General features: G+C 41.9%; 1 protein-coding gene across 1 annotated transcript; it reads left to right on the forward strand.

Annotated features, from left to right (window-relative positions):
* The first annotated feature begins 657 nt into the window (after window positions 1-657).
* On the forward strand, window positions 658-25,402 carry PDE6B (phosphodiesterase 6B). Its single transcript, XM_021547978.4, has 22 exons — window positions 658-1,068; window positions 2,859-3,011; window positions 3,339-3,428; window positions 5,213-5,353; window positions 6,479-6,553; window positions 6,645-6,709; window positions 7,341-7,407; window positions 7,552-7,599; window positions 7,804-7,953; window positions 8,938-9,081; window positions 9,607-9,672; window positions 10,220-10,366; window positions 12,112-12,219; window positions 13,034-13,143; window positions 14,112-14,199; window positions 14,752-14,852; window positions 16,255-16,362; window positions 17,058-17,121; window positions 17,893-17,967; window positions 18,844-18,927; window positions 19,189-19,345; window positions 20,424-25,402. The coding sequence occupies exons 1-22, from the start codon at window positions 658-660 to the stop codon at window positions 20,480-20,482; spliced, it is 2,511 nt and encodes an 836-aa protein (XP_021403653.1). The 3' UTR covers window positions 20,483-25,402.
* Window positions 25,403-25,783: the final 381 nt, after the last annotated feature.

The following is a 25,783-nucleotide window of genomic DNA, read 5'->3' on the forward strand; positions in this document are numbered from 1 at the left end:
AAACCCTGGACTAAAGCATTCAGGACTGGTGCTTCCCTTAGAGAACAACCCTTACAGGAGCCAAGCAATGGTACAGAGAGTCCTAAAAGAGTGGTGTCACTTCACTATTTATATTTTGTCCACTGGGTTATTTTGTGAAGAATGGACTTCCTACTATTGCTGGGAGCTGGGAGAGCAGAAATAATAAGATGGTCACCTTGTTAGCCAAGGATTAGGCCCAAGCAGTACATATTTAATTAGACTTTAAAGAGCTTATTTCAATGTTAGGAGATGCACTCCTTACCTGTTGCTGCTGCCTCAACAGAATCGTTTCAGTAAGTGTTCTGTTTATCAAGAGACAGGACAGTGTTTTTAGGCATTGTGAGTACCCAGTTTTTGTTTGCAGTTAGATTAAGAAGTGGAAAGTTGACTCAAAGCTCTTGTAGAGCTCATCTAATCTCTTTGGTTGAGAAGATCTGTCCTCCCACAGACTCACCTTCAGCATTATAAAGGAATACATCTTCCTGATGACAAGCTCTCTTTGCAGGGACACTTCAAACTTGGTTAATCCAGACGCAGCATCTTCTGTTACAAAATTTTAAGAGACACATGAGAAATTAGAGTGCTGCTTGCACATCTTTGGACTACTACTTACCCACGAGATCCAGGGCATTCACAATGAGCATTAGTGAAGACGACGTGGAAAAGTTTCTTGATGGCAACCCTGCTTTTGCCAAGCAGTATTTTGAGAAGAAACTAAAAACAGAGTCCTGGGATAACAATGAGAGTGAAATACTTTTTGAGTTGATCCAAGACATGCAAGAAAGCATCAACATGGAGAAAGTTGTTTTCAAGACCTTGAGAAGAATCAGGTCCCTTATTCACGCTGACCGCTGCAGTCTCTTCATGTACAGGCAGAGGAATGGCACTCCTGAACTGGCAACAAGGCTTTTTAACATCCAGGAGGGAAGTACTCTGGAGGAATGCCTGGTGGCCCCAGACTGCGAGATTGTCTATCCACTGGACATAGGCATTGTGGGACATGTTGCTCAGACCAAGAAAACCATGAACATCAAGGATGTCCGTGAGGTATGTTTGCCATTTTTGTATTATCTAGGTAGAAGAGAGGCTCACAGGGGTCAAGAGGCAGTGCTTGGTCAAAGCCCTTGTGGTGTAGTAGCTGTGTGTTTGAAATAAGTAACAAGTCTGAAAGTTCCTTCCCATCTCATCTGTGGGGTGAGGTGAAACTAAGCACATTTATTACACTAGATCTTAATGCCTGCAAACAGTGCACTGCTACACCTTGCCTGTCTAACTAAAAAAAAAAAAAAAAATCACATCTAGTCCAGCAGAGGAGAGTGAAGTAGTCAGAGATCTGCACTGAATCCACGTGGAATTTTCCACACGGTTTTATATTCTATAAATAAATGGCAAAGACATAGAAGTTCTTTACAGTGAGTCCAAAGAGGGTTTTCCACGACAAAAGAACTTTGGAAATGTTTGCTGTGATGAAGGTTTAGCTAAGAGCATTTAGAGGCGTGATTATCTAACAGAGGGAGTGGACCCCAGAGCAGGGACATTAACTGTAAGCTGTGTATCTTCATCAGAAGCAGACAATCTTAGACTAAAAAAACTCTTTCAGCAAAAATTGCTATCTGCAATTTCAGGAGGGACCTGAGGGATTTTAATGTTTTATGTTTGTGCCTTCATGACAGTATTTACTCCCCGTACTTCTGGTTCAGTCATGTAAACCTGGATGGCAGGAATAACAATCTGCTTGTTCTAATAATAGGTATAAAACTAAAATCCATGTGACCCAAATATAGCATTTGGGATTACTCCATCTATTGTTTGCTAGTTACAAAGAGACCATCTGTTTATTCATTCATTTGTTGCTCAGTGCAGGCATATCTCAACCTTTCAGCAAATCTTCCTTGTTTTCCACAGAACACTGAAGACCATGTTTTGGTTCTGTAACCTGGGTTCTTTTTTGCTGGGCATATTGTTGGTGTTCGGGGAAGCATCAGAATGTGACTTAAATTTTAAAGTTTTTGGTTTCTGATTTTTCTCAAAATACAGGGGAGGATTTCAGATCTGTGAGATAAGTGCTGCACTCCAATTCTAGTGCTTTTAGACATAGCCATAATACCAGCCCTTTGAAGAAGACCCAGAGACTAAATGCTTGGTCTAGCCCATTTGGCAGAAAAGGCCAGCAAGGGGGAAGGTATGGGGAGAAGATTAATTAGGGAGTGATCATTCTTTCTGGTGCAGCCTTCTGAATATGATCAGAGTTGTGTGGCTTTTCCTAACACAAATAGAACGACTTAGAGATGCCGATTTATTCACTTGGAGATCTTTGGTCAGCAAGACCATGCCTGCACTCTCCCATGGCAGGTGATGATGGTGTCAATAAGGCCCTGTGCAGGTGAAGTGATTGCCCATCTGCTTTCCCTGGACTATTCTTTCTCCAGTTTTTAAGATAAACTATGGGTAGATGCTGCAAGCTGACTACACACTTCATGGTAAAAGCAGCAGAAAAATGAGGGTGTGTGAACTTGCCAGTGACTGAACTGGTTTATACTCAGCTGCTATGCAGTGCATTGATCTGAGAATAACCAGTGGAGAGCCCCCTTGTTCTGAGAGAGTTTGACATGTAAAAGCTTATGATTGGCAAGGTCTTCACAGAAAGTTAAAAGCCTCTGCTCCTGATGTTAGCTTAATCATCTCTACATGGTCCAATTTTCTGCTAACTCATTTATTTTTCTCAGTAATTTTTAAGCAAAACTTTCTCTAGGCAGCTTACTTTAGTGGGATGTGCCTGGACTTGGTTTCAAGACACGTTGTGAAAAATGTTTATTTGTAAATTCTCTATTAAACAGTGTGCCCAGTTCAGCCCATTTGTTGATGAGCTCACCGACTACACTACAAAAAACATCCTTGCAACACCCATCTTGAATGGAAAAGACTTGGTTGCTGTCATTGTGGCTATAAATAAGCTGAATGGCCCACACTTCACCAGCTCTGATGAAACAGTAAGTGGTCAGTAGCTGAATTCCTATCAAAGAGCTTTTTTACTTTTGTCTTGTAACAGAGATCCTTTTACTCTAGTGATACCTGCTTTAGTGAAGCTCCACTGTTTCCCTTAAGAGCACTCACTCTCATAGAAGAGGCTTATAATGGGGATGTTTATCTCAGATCTCTCAGGGGAGGTACAGTGGGATAAGCCTCATATCATGACAGTGCAAAGCAAAGCGTTTATCTAGGGAAATAGCCTTGATGCTTGTAAAGCAGTGTTATGAAATACAGTACACATGTAGCTGCTTCTACATTCAATTCAATCTCACAATTTGCCTTTTCAGCTTTTTCTGAAGTATCTGAATTTTGCATCCCTGAACTTGAAAATTTATCACTTGAGTTATCTTCACAACTGTGAGACTCGAAGAGGCCAGGTAAGCGTGAAAATGCAAATTGGGTATCTCAAAATCAAATTAATACATTCATCTTTAAAGAGTGAATCTGATCTTCTTCAGAGCAGAAATAAAAGATGCCCACAACTGCTTTCAGATACTGCTTCTTTCCCAGAGTCCTTCATTACTCTGTCTTACTTCTGCTTTTGGCAAAACTGCAGGACCTGATGTGGTGGCACCAGTTTCAGCAGGACTGACCTCTAGGTGTTTTGTTGACTTGAGGCTGTGAAGCACTCTTGGATCATTTCATCATTTCAGACAGCAGCACCAAGAGATTTTCTGAAACACTTTAGAATGTGGTATTTTCCCCTTATCTGTTCATTAAAAGTGTTAGTGAATTTCCTCTTGGAGCCAGTAAAATTGCTGTCACACACATGTTTTATCGGCCTCCATCAGTAGAAAAGAACATATATTAGGGGTTTATTAGGATATTCTGGATTGAAATTCTGGCACCATACTTTCCCATTAGTTGGGTTACAGTAGGACTCTCAGATTTATTGGGATGGATGTGAATCCTTGGGATCACTTTGTGCAGCAGGCAGTAGTTGCCACTGAGGAGGACATGGAATTGCCTCTGTGCTTCATGGCAGCCACACTCTAATCTCCAATGGGATTGCCATGGAGAATAAATGCCTATCTTGGCAAAATGGATGCAGAATGAAAGTTTATTTTGGAGCTTTAGGATGGCACTTATACTTTCTAATGAATTTATTATGCTTTGCCTAATTTTTTAATTTATCAAAAACATGAATGATGGTCCAGCAATGATGAATAGTTAACTAAAGTAGAACTAGCAAAGGTTTTTTAGACTAATGCTTCCACGAGGAGTGGACCCAGGAGTCCTGTGTTCATGTATTGCTGCTGTCTGAGCAGGTCCCACACAAAGGGAGGAAAGCAAGAAGGAGATGCAGGACACACTGCTCAGTTGTCAAACCTCTGACTAATATATGTCTTTAGGGCTCTGTGAAAGTTAATATAGTTCATTGAGTTAGAATTTGAAGTACAGAAGTACAGAGCCAGCAAATGACATTCTCAAAAGTGGTCTAGGATTTTAATATTGCAAATCCCAACAGCAAAAGTCTTATTAGAATATAATAATTATATATATATATATATAATTTCTTGTTCAAAGCACAGGTCCAGTCTGCTTCAAGCTGCAGCTTCAGTTCTTCAGAAGCAGGGTCCTCCTATGTCCTGGGCTCAGGAAGCCAGACACACACCTGGGATTCAGGCACACATGCATTAACTAAGCTAAGCAAGAGTGTAGGTGACTTCCTTACCAATTCAGAGCATTATTTGTGTAACCTCTGCTTTTACAAATGAAAGAGGCTAATAGCAACAGCTTTCTTAAAGGTACATCTGTAGAATGTACCAGAAGAGGGAGGGAGGTATCATAGGCTGATGCACACACGAAACAGATGCTAAGACACTTTGAGGAAAGTGTTAACCCAGATATTTCAAACAGTAGCCTCTGGAATTTGCAATGCCATTGGTGTTAACTGGTTTTGGTTGTAAAATTTTACTAATGCATATAAAATATAAGTGGGGACAGTTCTTTGCCTGACACTACTACTTTTTTTGTGCATATTGGTAACGTTTGACTCCTATGTAACACTGTGATGACCTGGCTCTTTCTCCCTAGTAATTCCCAGTGTGAAGAAGCAATGTAGGAACTTGTACTGCACTTCTGAGGAACTGTAACCCAACATTTGGGAAGTCCATCTCTCGGAGAAAGGCTGTGCTTACCTTTTGGTTTTATCCTGCAGGTGCTGCTGTGGTCAGCTAATAAGGTTTTTGAGGAGCTGACAGACATTGAGAGGCAGTTCCACAAGGCTTTTTACACGGTGAGGGCATACCTGAACTGTGACCGATACTCAGTCGGTCTCCTGGACATGACGAAGCAGAAGGTGAGAGCTCACATGTGCTGTGCATCTTCCTGCTGGCTGTTATCCACTGAGGGGTGGTGCATGCAGATAAGACTTACTGAGGCAGTAAAAGTGCAAGCTAGCCCTCAGCCACTATTCCTACTTTGCTTGGCATTTTTTTACTGCGTAAAGATTGTGATAATTGGGTTAATGAAATCAGAAAGGGGAAGAACTTATCACTGAAATGGGACTGTTGGAGGCTGGGAAGACAGAGGAGGGGAAGGGGTGTCTGGCTTTGGCAATCCTGGTCAAAGTCTGCAGCACAAACAAAACCTGACAAAGTCTGTGGGTATTGGAAGTATAGAGAAACACCTATGGAACCACCAGCTAACAACTTGTCTGGAGTGTCTCTGAGATCTGGAGAAATCTGAGGTTTCAATATTAATAGAGAAAAGAGGCAATATCACAAAGTGACTTGTGACAAACAACCACCCTCCTCAAGGACTCATTTGTGCTCACGATATCCAGGCTTTCAGATGAAATTTGGCTTTGTGAATACAATCTGGCAGAATTGAAGTTACCTCTGATTTGGTCTGATAGTTTGGCAAACTTTATGTGGGGGTTACACAGCATCCTTGCCAGTGGAGCCCTCTTAGTCCCATGGCCAGGCTGACTGTCTTGTTGACAGAGCTCTTGCAGCATATTGTCTTGTAAAGAAGTATATTAAAAGATCATTAGTGTAAGCTAAAGACACTTTGATCAACATTATAATGTAGCATTTAAAAAAAGAGCAAAAGAAGTATTTTTCTTCTTCAAATCTGGCAAGTTGTAGGTCAGGCAATAGCCACACTTTGGAGAGTTAAGAACACAAAAACATTGTCAGAGCTGTTTGCTCTGAGTACAGCCAGTGCTCACTGTTCACTGAATGAATCAGCACTCTGTGTACAGGCAGTATATGGTAATAATATGCAGCCATATAAAAGCACCTGGCATGCCCAGATTTGGATATCTGGGTATCATTCTGATGTCTAGTATTGAATTACTTTTATTATTTCATGCCTTGTTTACACAACACCAAAACCAGCATAGTAAAGCAATGGCTACACTGAAGCTTGAGACAGAATGCACTTTTCTACTCTAAACATTCTTTTTCAATTTTAAAACCAGGAGTTTTTTGACCTGTGGCCAGTCCTGCTGGGAGAAGTACCTCCCTACTCAGGACCTCGAACCCCGGATGGCAGGGTACGTGAAAACAAGATTTCTTTAACTTTCTCCTCTCTGGATGGATTGGCTCACCACTTATTTTAACATCGCTCTTTTTTTTCACTTGTAGGAAATAGTCTTTTACAAGGTCATTGATTACATATTACATGGAAAAGAAGACATTAAAGTCATCCCGTAAGTGCCCAGTCTCTGAATGTATGTACCGACACAGGGTGTAGCTAAAATCAAGGTTCTCCGTGTTTTAAAGACATCCATGTGGAGAAACATAAAGGACTGATAGAGGATTGAGAGTCAGAATGTAAGTTGGCACTTCAACTCACATTTCTGTGGGATAAAGATTTCCTCAAGGGCATTGGGATCCAAAATTCATTCAACCAGTGATGTTTTTCAGATGGAGAAGTGAGCTGCCTTGATTGTTTGCAGTTTTCTGCTGTCCTTGCCAGGCAGAGACATCACTCTCCTTTGTACCTTCCCTGTGTCAGTGGCTGAGCCTCACCCAGGATGTTCTCTGTGTTGAAGGTCTGAGACATGGCCTTCACTCCTAGGAATGAATTTTTATATATTGCAACCTGATATTTTATCAGTTATTTTATTTTGAATGCTTGAAGGGGAAAGTATTTACTTATGTGGAAAATTTTTTCTTGTGCACATGTATCCTTTGAGAAAGTAACAGAACCATTTATTGACTGGGGGTTCCAGGTCTAAACCTGGATTATACAATCAGCTGAACACACTTCAGCTCCATGATCTCTTTTTTCAGTAAATATAAACATTTAATTTCCCTTATACATTTTTCTTTTGTTAGAAATCCTACCCCGGATCACTGGGCACTAGTTACTGGACTGCCAGCCTATGTGGCTGAAAGTGGATTTGTAAGTACTTACCCTGGGGTTCCTCAAGTCTTTCTGAGATAAATAATACTAATTCTGCTTTCTCAGCAATTCAGTCCTTTGTTTTGGCAGTTAAACTTCTCATTGACCATATTGTAATAATTTTTCTTCTGTGTGATCCCCTAGATTTGCAACATTATGAATGCTGCTGCAGATGAGATGTTTAACTTTCAGGTATCGTGAAAACTTCCCATTCTAGCAAGGATGCAACTTTTTTTTTTTTTTTTTCAGAAATGTAATGTAGAGTCAATATTATGTATATAAATACTTCTTTTGTGTGTAGTTTGAAGGTAAAACCAGAGTGCTCATGTATTTACATGACCATAATATTAAAACATTCTAAGTTCATGATGTCTTTCTGCTTGCTGTTGCTTCAAGGAAGGTCCTCTAGATGAATCAGGATGGACTATCAAAAATGTTCTCTCCATGCCAATAGTGAATAAAAGAGAAGAAATTGTTGGTGTTGTCACATTTTATAACAGAAAAGATGGGAAACCATTTGATGAACAGGATGAAACCCTAATGGAGGTATAGTTTCTTGATGGAAGAAATTCATATAGTTGAAGAGGTCACTATTGTTCCATGTACACTTGCAAAGCATCCCGAGTATTTTGCAGCTAAGTAGGTATCTTTGCTGCTTAGAGTGGTGTTATACATCAGCTCGAAAATTTTGAAAGCAACTGTTTGGAATACTTGAGGGAGTTTGGTATGAGAAACCCAGCTATGTTCTTGTGATTTTTTTTTCCAGCATTCTTGGACTGTACAGCTAGCCATGAGCAGCTACTGTACCTGTATTCACATACCTGCCAGCTGGTTCTCACTGGCTGAGCAAGTCCCACAAAAAAATGACATAGAAATTATCTATGTAGCTAGGATAAAAACGGAGGCCAGCTATTAAATTCACCAACAGTGGCTGTGATTAAAGACCTTGCTCCTTAGAAATGTTCCTATGCTAGTTTCAATGAAATGTAAGTATTTAGCTTTTGACACTTGTTATCAATCCGGACACTTCCTGAATCAGACTTTTCTTATCAAACAAAAAAGACCATAGATAAAAAAATCAGTTTGAATTGGCCACTGGACAGCAAACAAGCTGAAAGCAAGCACAGGATGTGAGTAAATACATGTGAAAGGTGATGAGACCACCCTGCTCTCCTTTGATGTGAGAGCTCCTGATCTGCTGTCACCATTGTGACAGAAAGCTTTCCACAGGTGTGGAGACACCTGCAGAAACACAGAATTAATTTTCTGTACTCTGACCAGGACAGAGGGTGCTTCAACCTCCACAGAATTGGTGCTCTCAAAGCCTGGGCAGATTCAGCAGCAGGGGAGCTGCTTTGCTGAGGAGCAAATCACAGTTGGGAGCAAAGATGTGGTTGCTCATTGCTAGAATTTTGGACAAAGTTGAGCTTGTGTTTCTTTAAAAATGTACCATACAGTGTCATATTTCTGTGTCTTTGAGGAGCAGATGTTATGGCTATTTCTCTGTTTCCTTCTCTTCCCCTTACCAAGTCCTTGACACAGTTCCTGGGTTGGTCTGTGCTCAACACAGACACATACGATAAGATGAACAAGTTGGAGAACCGTAAGGACATTGCTCAGGACATGGTGCTCTACCACGTGAAATGTGACAAGGATGAAATCCAGGAAATTCTGGTAATGCCTGACAATGTGGAGCTCACACCCACGATGTATGGCACAGACACAGCTCTCAAATTTGAGGGGTGGCAGCACCTGGCCCCAGTAACTGCACAGGGGCAGGACAAATCTTTCTTTTGGTTCTGTGATCTGCCCTCCCCCTTGGCACACTGCACCACTATGTTCTTTCTAACTTCCTCAACAAAGCCAGCCTTGGACATGCTACTCAGGGCAGGGCTGTAAGAGTGGAACAGAAACTGATTTATTCCTCAAAACTTCCTTTGTGCTGAGGATGGCAAGTTAGAGGAGCCAGCTGCGACACTGGCTCTAGGGGGACATTTGTAAGTGAGGGAAGCACAGAACAAAATGTAGGAGGTGGAGAGTGCTGCCAGGAAAAATATGTTGAAAGACAAAAAATTGAAGTAAGGTCCAGGAAAGAAGCACAATTTACATATGAGAGCTGCTCTAGATTGCCCCAAAATAGCCCAGTGAAAATTCCAGGGGGGTTCAGGTGTCTCATTAACACATTCATGCTTTTTGCAGCCAACACGAGAAAAGCTGGGGAAGGAGCCAAGTGAGTGTGACGAAGAGGAGCTGGCAAGCATCCTGGTAAGAACAATGCACTGCTGGAGAGAACAGCCCTGGCAAGCAAATATTGCCTGCATAGATGTAGGGAAGAGTTCCCAGTGTTGGCATGCTGTTAACCTGGAGAGGGTGGGAGCAAAGCATACCCTGCCCTCCTCTGCTGCCTGAGTTTGAGACTATCATTAGTACGTGTCAACACGTGCCTTCCACGGCTCCTGGGGAGTCTCTGCTCTCTGCCTTTTTATCTCAAGGGCTTCAAAGTCCATCTGGAAACACAGCAGCCACTTTGGCTTGTTTTTTCAGAGTAATTAAGGAGGGCTGTAAGTCTTCCCCCATATTGAGCCTTCAAACTATATAAAATCAAATGCTTAACAGGAAACAAACAATATTTCCTGCACAAAACTGCCTCCCAGTTCCTCCATTAATGAGATTATTATGAAAAGCTTCATTTCAGTCTATTTATGTGCTATATTCTAAAAGAAAAGCAGCATCAGACTGATAAATTTTTATTCAGCAAAGCCCAGGAATGACAAAAGCAGCACAGCAATAAACCTACCCGCCTCTCTTACAGAAAGAAGAACTCCCGGGGCCCACTAAGTTTGAAATCTATGAGTTCAGGTTCTCTGATTTTGACTGCACTGAGCTAGAGCTGGTGAAGTGTGGCATTCAGATGTACTACGAGCTTGGCGTGGTGAAAAAGTTCCAGATCCCACAGGAGGTATGAGCTGGCAAAAGCCAGGGTCTCCTGTCTTGGATGGACAGCAGACTCGCCACACTGCAGCTGGCACTGAGGTCCCTGTGCGTGCCCAGCACAGCTCACGGGGGCTTGCAGGGAGGGGGTCGTGTGTCCTGAGCCCCACTGAGGGCAGGGAACAGTCTCTCGTGTGGGGTTGGAGCATAATTTCTGCTGTCTTCTGCTCCTCACTGCCTGCCACACATGTGGGTTTGCCATGAGGTCTGTATGGATGAGTGGTGGACTCTGCAAAACGTTTCTTGCACGTTCTGTATCCAATGCCTCTCACAGCTGCAGTGTAAAAACACAGTTCCCAGGCACAGCACAGGTAGGGAGTACCTACCTGCCCGCCTGTTTCTTTTGCTTTGTACATAACCTGCATCTTTCAGCCAAGATATCCTGGAACACACTCTGGCAAGCCCCTTTGGTTTTTATCCCCATACAAACCCACACGTGCCTTCATTTGGCACAGCTGGCACCAACCTGTTGACAGGAATGGTGTGACCCTGTGGGGACAAGGAACCACATTTTTACCCCTATAGGAATATGTTAAATACAGGGTTGTTCTCCTGTAGCCCCTCTGATAGGGCCAAGGCTGACATATTCCCACAGCAAACTTTTTATTTCAGGTAAATTTGCCCTGCAGTCAGGAGACAGGGTTTGGGTAGGCACTGTGTAACAACCTTCCCCTGTTCAGTGAATTAAGGGGGAAATTGCACGTAGTGACACATGGGCTCACACCTCAAGCTCTGACTTGTGAACTCATGACTTTTGCAGTTCAAAACCCTATAGGAATAGTGTGTTTCAGCAGCTCTGCTGCTCCCAAAGGGATTTCTCTGCACATCATGTGAAGTCGATTTCCATCTAGTGGGATCTGGGGGTGACTGCAGGAAGAGTTTCCACCCTGGAAAGGCTGGATGGCAATTGGGAGGGAGTTAAATGGGAATTACCTTTGTGCTTCTTACAGGCAGAATGTTAGTATCAAAAATATTAAATATATCTACTCCGGAACAACTAACCCCTGGAACAGTTGTGAAAAGCAGTGATTCTTATAATTGAGATTTTGAGAAATGAACACTCATTAATAAATAATTGGCTCTTTAATGAGAAAACTGCATAGCTACAAGTGGGAGTATACATGGAGAAGCAGACTGCAGAGGAAAAAACAGTTTTCTATTTAATGCCCTATATTGTAGTTCTTTAGATGATATAAATTTCATTCACCTCTACATCTATGGATCCATATCTCTTGTAGAGAGACATGAGTATTAATAAATCACAAGAGAAAGGGATAGATCTTATAAGTGACAACGTAAATAAACAGAGCAGAAAAAGTCAATAAATTCACAAACAGTAAGATGAAATCACTTTTCCTTCAGACACTGCTGATTCTTGTTTAGTCTAGAGGCATCTCTGTGATTTTGTATTTTTACCCAAAAAAAAAAAAAAAAAAAAAAAGGAAAAAAGAAAGAGAGAGAGAGAGAGCGAGCTAGCGATGTTAGAAAACAGCTATAAGCTATATTTCAGTATCCACTTTTGTTCTCTACTAGGCTTTACTCTATCAGCATTGTCAGGGCAGCTGATGATATTGCAAATTCCAATCCCTTTCTGGGCCTGTCTCTGCAGAGCTGGTTTGAGCCTCATCCGTGGTTTCTGCACATGACCCTTATTGCAAGATGAACAGGCAGCAGCTTCATCAACCACAGTAACATGCTCTTCCCCCCTGGCAGGTCCTGGTAAGGTTTGTGTACTCTGTCAGCAAAGGATACCGGAAGATAACTTACCACAACTGGCGTCACGGCTTCAACGTGGCACAGACCATGTTCACACTGCTGATGGTAAGGCAGCACCACCCCGGCTAATTCTGTGGCACAGCTTTTTTACAGCAGGTCTCCTGTCACACCTGAGAAATATGGAGGGCTCCCTTTGAACCCTGGTGTAGGAAAAGGTTTTGTAACTCCTAGCACAAGTCCTGCAAAACTAGATCTCCATTTGCCTGAAGGGACAGTCATTGAATTACACATGAAGAAAGCTTTGGTCAATACTGGCCAATAAATTGAGAGCATGAATTCTCATCGAGACGGATGTGTATGGTGTTGAATAGATTCCAGATTAAATCCTTCTGCAAAGTGGAGGAGAGAGGCTACAGGACTTCTGTTCTTCCAGTAGATTCTGACAGTAAGAGGCAGACAGAAGTCATCTGGCTGGGATGGACACAAAACCGTGCTTTCCATTTCCATCCAGAACAGACACAGGTGTGGACAATCTTTTGGGTGATTCAGCTTGACAACCACATTGCCCAGAAAGACACAGAGACTTTTCACAGAGTATTTTGTGTCCAGTGACTGTGAGGGTTGTTTATGACAGCCTGGGTGAATCCTAGGGCCGAGGCTTCTATAGCAGTGGGTAGCCAACCCTGCAAGTGTGCATCAAACATATAAATACTACAGATGCACATGTCTGGATCTGAAATATTTTGTTCCTAGCTGATTCCCTGTTTAAACCTAAGTCAACTGTGTGCTGCATTTCAGTTCACATATATTTTCAGTCTCCTGGACTGTCCCAGGACATCCCCAGCACAGAACAGTCACCACACAGTACTTTTTCCTGTCAGAAATGTTAACATATGGCATATAAATTCTTTCCCTCCAGACTGGCAAACTGAAGCGTTACTACACCGACCTCGAAGCCCTTGCAATGGTAACTGCAGCTCTGTGCCATGATATTGACCACAGGGGAACCAACAACCTCTACCAAATGAAGTAAGCATTTTATTACCACTTCAAACCATTTTCTCTTGGAGTGGAATTAGGTTGTGATCACACCAAACTCCAGTACAGCTATATTTAACACACAAGGGTGACAACCTTCTTTTACAAGTTGCCTTGCTTTTCAACTTGCTGCAGTGTTTGGTCTTATGTTTTGGCCAGTGGGGACAATTTGCTGTGCTCTCTGGGGCTTTTTTTACCTCCTAGCAAACCTCCCTTAGTTAAAGCAGGAGTCCATATCACAGTGTGAAACAGGTGCAGAGCAGGCACTCAGTATCTGAGCATCACAGGAGACTTAGGATGTCTACAGAATCATCCTGGACATTGGATGATGATTTTTTGCTGCACCTATGGAGAAAGCACCATGCTTTGCATTGACCTCACTACCTACAGAAACAAAGCACCTATGAGGATGTTGCTCTCAGTTGGTAGTCATTAGCTACAGATAAAAAATTGCATCATTTCATTGCCTAGTCAAGGCTCTGTTACTTTAAATGTAAAGTAGTCAGATCCCAGCTCTTCTGCAGTGCTTGCTGTCTATAAATTCTTATATATCCTGGAGCTTTGGAAAAATGTTAAATAAAGTTGGCTTGTGGGCCTTGGTTTTCAGTAACGTGTCCAAGGATTGCAGGTTTTTTGTTCCAATTACTAGATATCAACATGTAGTTATTCAGCAATTAAACAAACTTACTAAGTTGAGTAATTACAATGCAGTCATAAACAGTATTTGGAGTGAAATTTGTAGTTGGAAGACTATTTTACACACTGTCTAAAGAGTTATAAGCAATGTCACAAGAGCCTTTTATTAGACTGAAATCATTACTTATTAAAAAGTTTTACTCATAAGCCTTTTTCAAAAAATGGAACTTATATGTGTGACAGAAATGAAATACAAAATTAGACACTTCTTGTAATTTTTAAGTGCTGTGCTAATGTCTTCAATTTTTCCTTTATACAAACAGATCTCAAAATCCTTTAGCTAAACTTCATGGATCCTCTATTTTAGAAAGACATCACCTGGAATTTGGAAAATTCTTGCTCTCTGAGGAGGTTGGTAACAAACTGTAATATAGAAGCATGAATAATTTCCTTTCAGGGAAGTTCTTCATTAAAAACACGGTTGTCAGCACAAGACTTTTCTCTGGCTTGGATGCAAGAACTGCAGCTGCCTCATTTCCAAAGGACTCTATGCTCACCCAGGACCAAGTCACATAAGCTTCCTAAATGCATGTCTTGGTTTCTTCAGAAGCCACATTTTTATCCTTGTAGGAATATGTTAAATACAGGGTTGTTCTCCTGTAGCCCCTCTGATAGGGCCAAGGCTGACATATTCCCACAGCAAACTTTTTATTTCAGGTAAATTTGCCCTGCAGTCAGGAGACAGGGTTTGGGTGGGCACTGTGTAACAACCTTCCCCTGTTCAGTGAATTAAGGGGGAAATGGCACGTAGTGACACATGGGCTCATGCCCCTTGCACATGAGATGAGCAAGCTGAGCTATTGAAAGAAAAAAGTGAGCACATTTGGGAAAGGGAGGTGGTCAGGAACTCATGACAGCACAAAGAGCTTGGATTTTTTCAATGCCCTGTCCTTTGTTTTTCAGTCACTGAATATATGTCAGAACCTCAACCGCAGGCAGCATGAGCATGTGATTCACCTGATGGAAATTGCCATTATAGCAACAGACCTGGCACTCTACTTCAAGTAAGTCAGTCATGCACACCGTGTGTGAAAGGCAGGAAAGGCCACGTGTGATGCTTTTACAAAAGGCCAAGTGTGATGTTTTGCTCTGAAAGCCCCCACCAGGGCAGCAGTTCTCTTCACAGACACTGGCTCTAGGAGGCTGCCTTTAATACTTAGCTCAGACTTGGTGTGAGAATTCAAATAATTCAAAATTATTTTGAACTTCCACTCAATTAAATAATATGCATTACTTTTTAACCCTCTATTGCCAACAAGGCAGGGCTATGTGAACCCCTGTGGGAAGAAATGTCAGGATTTGGTTTGGTTTGGTTTGGTTTTATTTACCTAGCATTTCAGATCTGAAAATATTCGTAAAAGGCAAGTGGACTGGCCAGGACTATATTAACTTCTCTGTGAGAGCACAATGACACAAGAGACAAGTAGTTCATTGTAGGTGAATGTTCAACTCATAGTCTGTTCCACACACAAGGGCCAAAAAAGCCAAAATCTTGGAGCAGCACCTGCTTTCTGGGACATGAGGCTGAAACTCAATGACATATAACTTCCTAATTAGCAAGGAGCTTTCAAAATATGCCTCCAAAATACTGCGTCAAGACCAGAGACTGCTTCTGTGTTTTGCACTGCAGTATAATTATAAAAACTTTAAACAGTCCAAAAAAGAGGAATTTGAGGGAGGTTGGAATACCCAGAACACTCTGGAGATACAATATCTATATGGCACCATCTATCTATATACCACCACTTCCTCACCAGTTGGGAACAAACTGGTCCTTGCCCTCCTTGGTCCATGAACTGCAAACAAAGGCTTGGCTGAGCTAAGACACAGGATTATTGATGATAGAACACATACACAAGTCACTGTGATATGGCCTAACTCTTCTCTCTGCTAATACTGAAACCTCAGATTTCTCCAGATCTCATGCCACTTCAAACAACGGTGTATCGTGTATAAACCATTCACCAGAATTCCCAATATACATTTAGATTATATAAATAAGATTAAAAATACCTGACTAAGTATATAAAGCCAGGTAGCTTTAAAAATACTCTAGCTAGCTCTAGGTTTCTGCAGTTTGCTTAACATTTAAGGAAAAAATATTTCTTGAACTGCATACAGAGGTGTAAGCATTTCTCAGCTGACATAAGCTGCAGTAGCTCGTGCTTTCAAGGACCTGCTCACATCTCACCACTGTACTAATTCTTGATGCATTTACAATAGTTGGGGAAGCAGATCATGGTGCTTGGTTTTGTTGGAACACCAGTGTCAGGACTGCAACTACTGGAAACCATTCTGGCAGAGTTACCAATACCAAGGTTGTCCAGCTGTTTTTGACATATTTGTTTCCTTGTTTCATAGATTTTTTTCTTTTTTTAACCTTTTTTTTTTCACCGCCCCCCAAAGGAAGCGAACAATGTTTCAAAAGATCGTTGATGAGTCTAAGACGTACGACAGTGCGACTGCCTGGACTGAGTACCTGTCTCTGGAGACAACAAAAAAAGAGGTTGTCATGTGAGTAATTGGCTCTGGGGAGAGGTTAGTGATGTGCTCACCTTGTGAGAGCTCCAGGATGTGCTTTGTGCTGCAAAGTCAGCAAACGATACATTACTGGCCACAAGACTTGATCTTCAGGGAATCAGGGAAAAAAAAACTCAGGGTAAAAAAAGTGCTTCTTCATCCAAGTAAGTGTCCTGTTAATCATGTACTCCCAAGGAGAAGCAGGATACCTTCTGGTCATATGCTTCTACCAGATCACCCTGTAGGCCACAAGCAGGGACATCCAATCCATTAGCTGTTGTTCCCAGTGGCAACCAACCTGAGTTGCACAATGATGCTGCTGTGGCCAGAGAGAAACTTTGCAGGATGCCCTGTGCTGGTGATGAAGTGCTCTCCCCACCTCACTGCAGACTGCTCTGCTACACACCTGTGGGGGAGCCAAAGGTGTTACTCCAAAGTCAAGGAGTTCAGCCCAGCAATCAGTAAAGCAGCAAACATCTTAGTACCAGAAGCAAGTATTTCCCCATCATAATTCCATTTTAATCCACAGAGCAGCCTTTAGTCTGTGTCTCAGTTGCAAGTCCCAAGGCTGTTACAGCAACACATCTCTCAATTCAGAAGGGGCCATGGGATACTGACACAGTACTGGGGTATGAGGGTCCTGAGACAGAAAAAATAGGGAAAAAATTTAATTTCTTTCCTGTTTTTAGGGCCATGATGATGACTGCCTGTGACTTGTCAGCTATCACAAAGCCTTGGGAAGTCCAGAGTAAGGTCAGGTGCTTGATATCCTGATGGATTTCTGTAGCTTATACTTCAAAGTTGTAATTGTGAGCTCTATACAAAATTCATGTCTACAAAAACAAAAACAAAAACAAAAACAAAAACAAAAAACAACAAAAAAACTCCCAAACAAAACAACAACAACAACAAAAAACCAACAACAACAAAAAAACACTGAACGAAACAAACCCCTCAGTTACATAGATGTTTAGGTCACTGTGAGATTTTTTACATGTAATGTATGCATTGGCTTTATTATAGCAATACCTTCCTGCAGTTTGCTCAGTTGTTTTATTTCCTTTACTGAAACAGTAAAGGGAAAGTTTTCCTGTAAGTACAGTTTTCCTGAACTGTACTTGAGCAATTGCTAAATAATAAATTATCAAATTTAAAGAAGAGTAAAATAAAATCTACCTTCCTGTTCAGCATGAAGCAAGGACAACAGAAAAAAAAACCAACATAAAATAGACACCCAAAAGGTGACCAGTAGGCAAATTCTCAAGGGGAATAGACTGGAATATTTCTCAATAGATGAGCAGTGGCCAAATAAGATCCAGTGAAATACAACTGTTGAGCTGTCATTAGACAGCTGAAATCCTACTGCCACAGCTGCCCCTCCCAGGAGAAGTGAGGCTATGGTTGGGCAAAAGAAACAGAAGGATAAGAATTGTGAGATTTGCTTCAGAATGGAGACGTGAAGCGCATCAAGTTATGGGGCTAAAGTTGGTGCTAACTTCTCTTTTTCCCTCTGTGTCAATGTAGGTAGCTCTACTGGTAGCAGCTGAGTTCTGGGAGCAAGGAGATTTGGAAATAAGCGTCCTTCAGCAGCAGCCCATTGTAAGTATCATGCAAGAGCCAGGCAGTTCAGTTCAGACAGAAGTCTCAGCAGAGACTACCAGCAGTGCTGCCCTGAGTGCTCTGTGTCTGCCTAAAACCACAGTGCTTGCCAAAATCCTTTAGAAAAATAAGTTCTGAGATAGTGAAGAGCATCCCTGCCTCTTGTCCAGCTGTCCATATAGTTAGATGGGTTCAGTGGCTGTGAACCATCAAGGGGTGATTCACCCTGGAGATTTTGTGCAGGTCCCTTACAGAAAAAAATAAAAAACTAAATAGATAAATCACAGAAGAAAGAGGAACTTCTAATAAAGAGAAAAACTGCAAACATAGACTTCACAGAGTAAAGAAATTATCGGTAAATGGAAGGGCATTTCTAACATTTTTTTAATAGATAAATTTGACATTGAAAGAGGCAAGAGTAATTCCTTTAAGTGTCCTCCACCTGTGTAGTTTGGAGATTTTTAAAGTAGACTATCATGCACTCCCTCTACCCACAGTGTCACTACAAATTATATAGTAATCAACAAGATCTTGTAAAAATATTATTTTTTCTTCAGTCATGTTTTAGACAATGTAAAACCTCTTCAACAATTTACACCATGAACCTTTCCTAGTAGATGTCTGAGAGGCACAAGGGAAAAACTTCTTCTCCTCCCCACATATGGACACTTGAAATACTGTCTAGAATTTCTGCTAAAATGGCAATGGAAATGAACCCTCTTCACTCCTATGAAGCTGAGGAAGAGGGCTGTGATGGACAGTCTTTAGGACAGCATGACAGAACTGACACAACAAGGAAGTTTTGGGGAGAAAACAGAGGCGTGTTTTTCAATTAAGTGTTCTCACAAATCATGGTGAATTTGTGTCCTCCCACAGCCGATGATGGACCGAAGGAAAGCTGCTGAGCTTCCAAAGCTTCAAGTGGGTTTCATTGACTTTGTGTGTACATTTGTCTATAAGGTAAGCAAAGTGCACCCTGACACACCCCACCCTTATCAACAGGGGTTCCAATCCCAGATGACTGAGTCCTGGTGTAGCAGCACCACTCCTGGGGAGAGGGACAGGTAGACAAATGAAAATCTGCCCTTTTCTGGGGCATTGCAACAAGTTGCCTCTTTCTGCCATTGATGACTTCTGCAAAGCAGAAAGGGTCTATCCTGGGGTATGATGAACAAGCATTCCCTCTGCACTGCATTGTACTAAGAGGTGTGTTTTGATTAGGAATTTTCCCGCTTCCATGAAGAAATTCAGCCTATGCTTGATGGGCTGCTGAACAACAGAAATGAGTGGAAGACCCGTGCTGATGAGTATGATGCAAAAATTAAAGCTCTGGAGGAAGAGAAGAAAAAAGAGGAAGAGAGAATGGCTGCAAAAAGAGGTCAGAAAAAGTAATTAGCTTTTCTTTCCTAACTGAAAAATGTACTTATGGACACCCTCACAGATTACAGCAAGGTTTTCTGACACAGCAGAGTAAGATTGGCTCCACTGGCAAGGCTGAAGGCACCTTGCCTTCAAACATACATCACGATAGGTTGTCCAGAAGGCCACCAATTTAAAATCCCAAACACTATTATCTGAGAAACTAGTGAGAACATGTTCAGCATGAATTGCCATGCAGCTGGGGAAAGCAGAATGTCATGTGCTGTCCCTGGAAAACAGCAGGTAAACAACACTTTGGCTGATCTGCTGTCTCACAGGTCATGAAGCAGAAGCTAAGTTAAAACAAGGTCCCAAAGTCCTAGGAGAACATTTAAGAAATAATGGTTCATTGCATTTAGGTACTACCTATAAGTATGCAGTAGTGGCAATAACCAGTAGCAATTTATTTTGGTTAAATACTGTTTTCTTCTTCCATGGGCCCAGCCTGGGTAATATTGAAAACCATCAGCAGTAGTGGGTACTGTTTGAAAATTTTTCTGATAGCCTGAGGATTTTGTTGACTCTCAAAAGGGCAGAAGTTTCTCCTGGCCTCTCCTAAATATCTGATCAAATACTTGCCATGACTGTGTGCCTGCACTCCACAGAGACTGTATCTGAACTCTTCTTTTGTTCTAAACTGGACCAAAATTCCAACAGCCCATGGCGTGGACATTGCTCAAATGACACAGTTTAGAAATTATTAGAGCTGTCTAAATGTTTTATCTCAGTTTGATTCACAGTAGTTAACATAAAATATCAAAAGCAAGTGTTTGAACTATGATCTAGAAAATCTCTAAAAAATTATTTACTGAATAAGTAACTGATACTCAAGCAAGGAAAATTTCCACTAATTCTACAATACTCTTTCCAAGCAGCCTTACAAGTACAATTACTTTGCACAGCAGACAGCTCTATATAGGGTGCTATAGGTATGACCTAAGCTGATCATTGGATAAAAGTTCTAAAAAACTCCTGCAATGACTGAGAAGGAAATTTATGACTGTGTGTCTAATTCTATGTTTCTTTTTACATGACAGGTGAAATAACCTGTAATGGAGGAACAGCTCCAGCTTCCAGAACCTGTAGCATACTTTAAACCTATTCTCACTGAAATATATGCCACACAAAATGAGAATACCCACATAAAAACAACAAACAACAATAACAACAAACAAAAACTCAAACAAAAACATATCCTAAACAAACAAACAAACAACTTCCCCCCCAAAACACACAAACAAAAAAAAATTAAAAAAAAAAATCATGGTGTACAAATACATTCCTGATTGGACTATTCTGATAATTTATTAGGCTTGTGACCAACCAGGGAAGGGCTAGATCTTGTTTGCCTTAATTGCATCTCTTCCTGATGGTAGGGAGCCAGTTCTGTCCTGTCTCCTGTCCTCCATTTAATGCACCTGATGTCAGATGGCACGTGACAAGTCAGAACAACATTTGGCCCAATAAATCAGGTTGCAAGATTATGGAAGAGTATTTTTCCTGCACTGAAACGCTTCTTATCCTAAAGCTGATGGGGATAGTGCTGCTCCTTACAACCTCATGAGACTGACAGTGACTGCAACCATAGCCTGCACAGTGGGAGAAAAAGAAGAAATAAAGTTATCATATCTAAGTCTGTATCTGTCAGGATATCAGAAGGAAACCTGAGGGTAAGGATAAAGCATGAAAACTGACCATAGTAAATCTCTGAACTGCTCTAAAAGATTATGATTCCATTTAAATCCAAGAAACACTCTGACAGATAAGACATTTGCATTCACTTCAAGAATCTGGATAGGTTGCTATCCCAAATGGATAGCTATTAATATATATTCATATATATTCATATATGGAGCTATTAATGCAACACACAGTAGCTGCCTTCTCCAGGAGCAGGATCCACACTGTGTAGTAATTGAAGTTTCATTCTTTAATGCACAATTTAAAAAAGTCAGTGTCATCATTTACCCATTACAGTTCCTCTTACAATTAACCAAGCAACCTGAGTTGCGAGATCTCATAAATTTGTGCTGTTTTGCCTCATAATTCCAGTTATTTAACATAACTGATCAGAACTAACTGTCCTTTCTTTCCTCCTCCTGCTCTGAGATGTCTGGTTTTTAGATCATACTCCTTACTCATGACTCTTATTTCAAATGAAAGTTACTTTTCATGTTTATTCATGTAAAAATAGAACATTCAATTACACTCTTGTAGTAGTAGACACACCCTCATGCCCTATTCCCTCTCTTCCCCCCCTTTCTTTTTTAAAATTGTTTGGAGATCTGTTTTGCTGGGGATTTTCTTCTTCTATTACTCCTGTTACCTTCAGGATTCTTACTCTTCAGTATATTGTTTCACATTACAAAAATATTGTAAGTAAAAGGAAAACTAGAGCTGTGGTGGTACCTGGTGATCATTTACCTGTCTCAGTGTAGTAAGCAAGATGTAATCCTCAATCTATATGCAGCAATTCCATAAGAAGCAATGTGTCTGTCAGGAAAATACAGAAACTTGTCTCACCAGAGCAGAGGACCATTTGGAAAAATGCCACAAGGTTATTGTATGGCACAGTGATAGGCAGTGGGATTTTGATGATCACCACAAGACACCAGATGCTTAAATAGTGCGAAAAGCTCCCTATATTCTCAAATGTTTTCTGGGAAATAAAACCTGGAGGCTGACCTTCCTGCTCCTGTAACCAGCATGAAGCACTCAGAGCACTGCAGGGTGCTCCAGCAGGGCTGCTCACTCGAGGAGCATGGTGTGCCTGCCCATCACAGCCTGTGAGGATGCTGCTAGGAATTTCTAAAGGGATGCAGGGGTGTCCATGGACACTCAGGCGTGGGGTGCCAGAGGAGGAGGCTGTTTCTCAGGGGCGGACCCTTTCCACGGGAGCAGTGAGTGATTCTCACTGAAGGTATTGGTCATTTAGATGCAAGTGATATTTGCCGTAGTTCCTCTTGCAGTGGTCTCCCTTTACAGTTGGGAGCCGGCTGCTTGGATATGTTAGACATGGAGAAAGAAAAGGGCCAAGAAACAGATTTGTTCACTGTTTTACCAGGTGTGATGGACTGAGCTTGGCTTGGGTGGGCTGGTTGAGCCAGTTTCCATGACAACCTGGGACTGATGTCTTAAGCAAAGTGTTTTCACATCAGATAGGGAAAAAGGCACATCAGAAGCAGATCCTGCAGAGGTAGGGTAATGCTTTTTATCATGCCAATCTCCCTTTGGTGAAGCACAACTGCATCTAGCAATGCAAAACTCTTCGTTCCAGGGCAAATATGAGAGGAAGTCTCTAAAGGGGTTCCTCTAGAAAGCAGATTCAAGTGGCCCCTCCCCAGACTGGTTTGAGAAAATATTTCCTTGGAGAAAAGTGGGAAAAGTCCTGTTTATTTCACAGGCAAAGTATTCACCAGCACTGAAAACAACAACAACAACAAAAAATGAATATTAAATAATAAAACCTCTTGCCAATCTGAAGAGATGACAAACTCCAAAAGTCTCTTTGGTGGGCTGCAGCTCAGCTCACCCAGTCTGTTATCAGTCCCTCCAGTGCTGGAAATGCTGCAGACCTGGCCCGACCCAGTGGGTCACAGGTGTGAGCTGCTGGTGCTCTTCTGGGTGTTCAGTCCAGAGCAGGTTTAAACAGTTCCAGTAAAAAGAGAAACCACAGTCCAAGGAAATTCTCTGCCTCAGCTAGCTAAAAACTAACTAAAAATCAAAGGAGAGCTCTGTCTCGCTGTCTGTGCTGCAGTAAACACAGTCCAGGAGAAGGATGCAGGGGAGCAAGTGCAGTTTCTGATAACAAACTCCACACTTCTTCTCTCCCCAGCTTTGCTCTCGGAACCAGTCTTAAAGGTGTAAAACTTATTTCTGGGCTAAATAGATGAATGGGGGTACAAGCATCATAAACTCATCCCAGGACAGGAGGCATGGGGGTGTTCACACCTAGGCCTGAGGGTGTTCCTTCTTTCTGATAGGGCACAACTAGCAAAACAATGCAGCTGTCAAAAGCAGGGTCAGACAGCAGTTGTGCTATTAGAAGGCAACATAAGCCATCAAAGATCCCTGAAGAGCCACCCTGACTCATTTCCACAGTGTTGTCTCAGATAATATAAAGCCCTCTCCAGGAGAGCTGTCGGGGTGTCCCCAGGTAGGCTTGAACATACAATAACCCATCTAACTCTTTGCTGCATGGGCCTCCACCCCCAACAGATCTAGACTGAGTGACCATCAGAGTGATGACTGTGGAATCAAAATTGAAACAATCAAGTCTTGTCACTGGATCTTTCCACTAGCCACTCTTGTCCTTTTCTTCTGTTTTGTTCTTTTCCTTATGTATTTTCCTTGTGGTGTTTTCACATTTTTTAATGGGAAAGAACCAATACAGCTACATACCTCCTTTCCACTGCAACCAAATTGTTTAAAAATAAACCTGCCTCAGGTATACATACTAGTCATTCAACATTGTTTCGCTCTAATCCGCCCAAGTGATCTATTAACAAGAACACAGTTACCATGCTTCAAAGGCAGGTCAGAACAGCAGGCCTGAAAAAAGATGTAATTTCAACACAGTTCCAGGAAAGGTTGGTTGAGGGCTGTAGAGAACTCAGATCTGCTCACAGCATATTTGCCTACAATCCAGTTAGGTGTTTTCACCTTTGGCTTGATACAGCTCTCAAGTGCAGCAGGAGACCACAGGGGATCTGTTTTGTCAGTGCCTCACTGAAGCAGGTAATGCATACAGACTTCCATTCTTGGTTATGAAAGTGGTGGTTGAGGGGGTGGGAAAATTAATATCCCTGTGAGACTAGCAGGTGAGGTTCTGAGAGAGATGCTCTGTGCTGGAATGTAAATTTCCCATCCATGCAGGAGAAGAGGCTTGCCTGAGTAAGAAACTGGCAAGGGATTTTTAATCCTGCATCCTGGCCATCATCTGCTCTTCCTGATGGACAAGCTGACAAAAGACAGGACCTGTCTGCTACTGAAAAAGAGCATGTGTATGCCCTTCTGCTAGAGCCTAGACTGCTGCGGGGCTGTGAGTGGAGATGCCTGACCTGGAAGAGTCACAGATGGGGGAGCACGTACAAGGCCTCTGCTGCTGGCAGAGCTGTGAAAGAGGCAGTTCTGGCAGAAAGGGAGGGAAAAACTGACAGGGAGATTGGACAATCTAGTTTTCAGCCACCTCTTGTATATCTGAGAGAAATGCTTACTGTCGGCTTTTCTGACGTGGCCACAGGCTGACTTGAACTAAGCCTGGGAAGTGCTCCTCTTCTTCCAGGCAGGAAGAACAGGAACAACTCAACATTCAATCAGTTCTTCAGAGATAGCACTGAACACCAGAGGGAGGGTATGGATCCCAGATCCGCTTTTCAGGCAGATGGATTGCATGTATTGGCGCTCGGTAAAGGGGCTTTGTCCCACTAGCATATCCAGATCCTGTACACGGAAACCTCCATAAATGCTCAGAGAGTACTAGATCCAAGATTTTAGATCCACTCAGTCTAGGCTGAGTGTTGTTTGCATCATCTATCATAAAACTTGCAAGAGGAAGATCTTCTTCCTCTGTGCCTCATCCTCTACTCCTTCCACAAAACTATAGGATTAGAAAAAACATTCATCAGATTCAGTAGAAAACCATTAAACTCCTTTTCACAAAGCAGCAGAGTACTCAGGAGTCACACAAACGTAGTTCCAGCAGAACAGGTGGGTGCAATGTTTTCCAGAATACAGAACAAACATGAGGGGTCTTCCCTCTCAAACCCTTTGAGAGGAAAGAATTCTTTTCATTGCTTCTTTCCTTTTCTTGCATTTTTTTTTTCCTTTTTTTTTTTTCCCTGGAACCTAGCAAGATTATCATCAATTATCTGGCCAGAATGGGGTGGCAGAGAACTAATTTGGTCCCTGTGGGATTGCTGTAAAGAGATACATGACACCTTTCCCACCCTACTTAGGAATTCTTCCTTATCTAAGAAGTATTACAAGGATAGCTTTCCTTCCTGAAGCCAGTTTTTGATGACTGTATGGAAAGCGTGGCTGATCTCTCCTCCATAATCAGGATACGTAGCAGGTCACTCCTTATGAAAAAGACACACTACAATTCATCTGTAACTTAGTTTTGAGGAACATCTGCCCAACACCTGTAATGTTTAGAACATCTCACTAATGAGTCAGCACCAATTCCTCAGATCACAACATAGTTTGACAAGCCAGAATCAAAACCGACTGATCTTGCCACATGAAAGAAATGAGCAATAATCCACCGTGATAACAAAGCTGAAAGAAAGATGACAGAAACGCAGAATTGTGATCAACAGCTCATAGTCCATGCAGACCAGTGACAGGTGCAGTCCCTCTGGGTCAGTACTGGGGCTAATACTCTTCTGTCAGCAGC

The sequence above is a fragment of the Lonchura striata genome, chromosome Z (assembly GCF_050655825.1).
Source record: "Lonchura striata isolate lonStrDom1 chromosome Z, ASM5065582v1, whole genome shotgun sequence".
In the NCBI taxonomy this organism is placed as follows: Eukaryota; Metazoa; Chordata; class Aves; order Passeriformes; family Estrildidae; genus Lonchura; species Lonchura striata.

Excerpts from the sequence above, each read along its gene's own strand:
- PDE6B (XM_021547978.4), top strand. The coding sequence starts at position 658 with ATGAGCATTAGTGAAGACGACGTGGAAAAGTTTCTTGATGGCAACCCT. Across the intron at positions 5,354-6,478 it reads TGGACATGACGAAGCAGAAG|GAGTTTTTTGACCTGTGGCC; the intron begins GTGAGAGCTCAC and ends TTTTAAAACCAG. Across the intron at positions 18,928-19,188 it reads TGTGTACATTTGTCTATAAG|GAATTTTCCCGCTTCCATGA; the intron begins GTAAGCAAAGTG and ends TGTTTTGATTAG.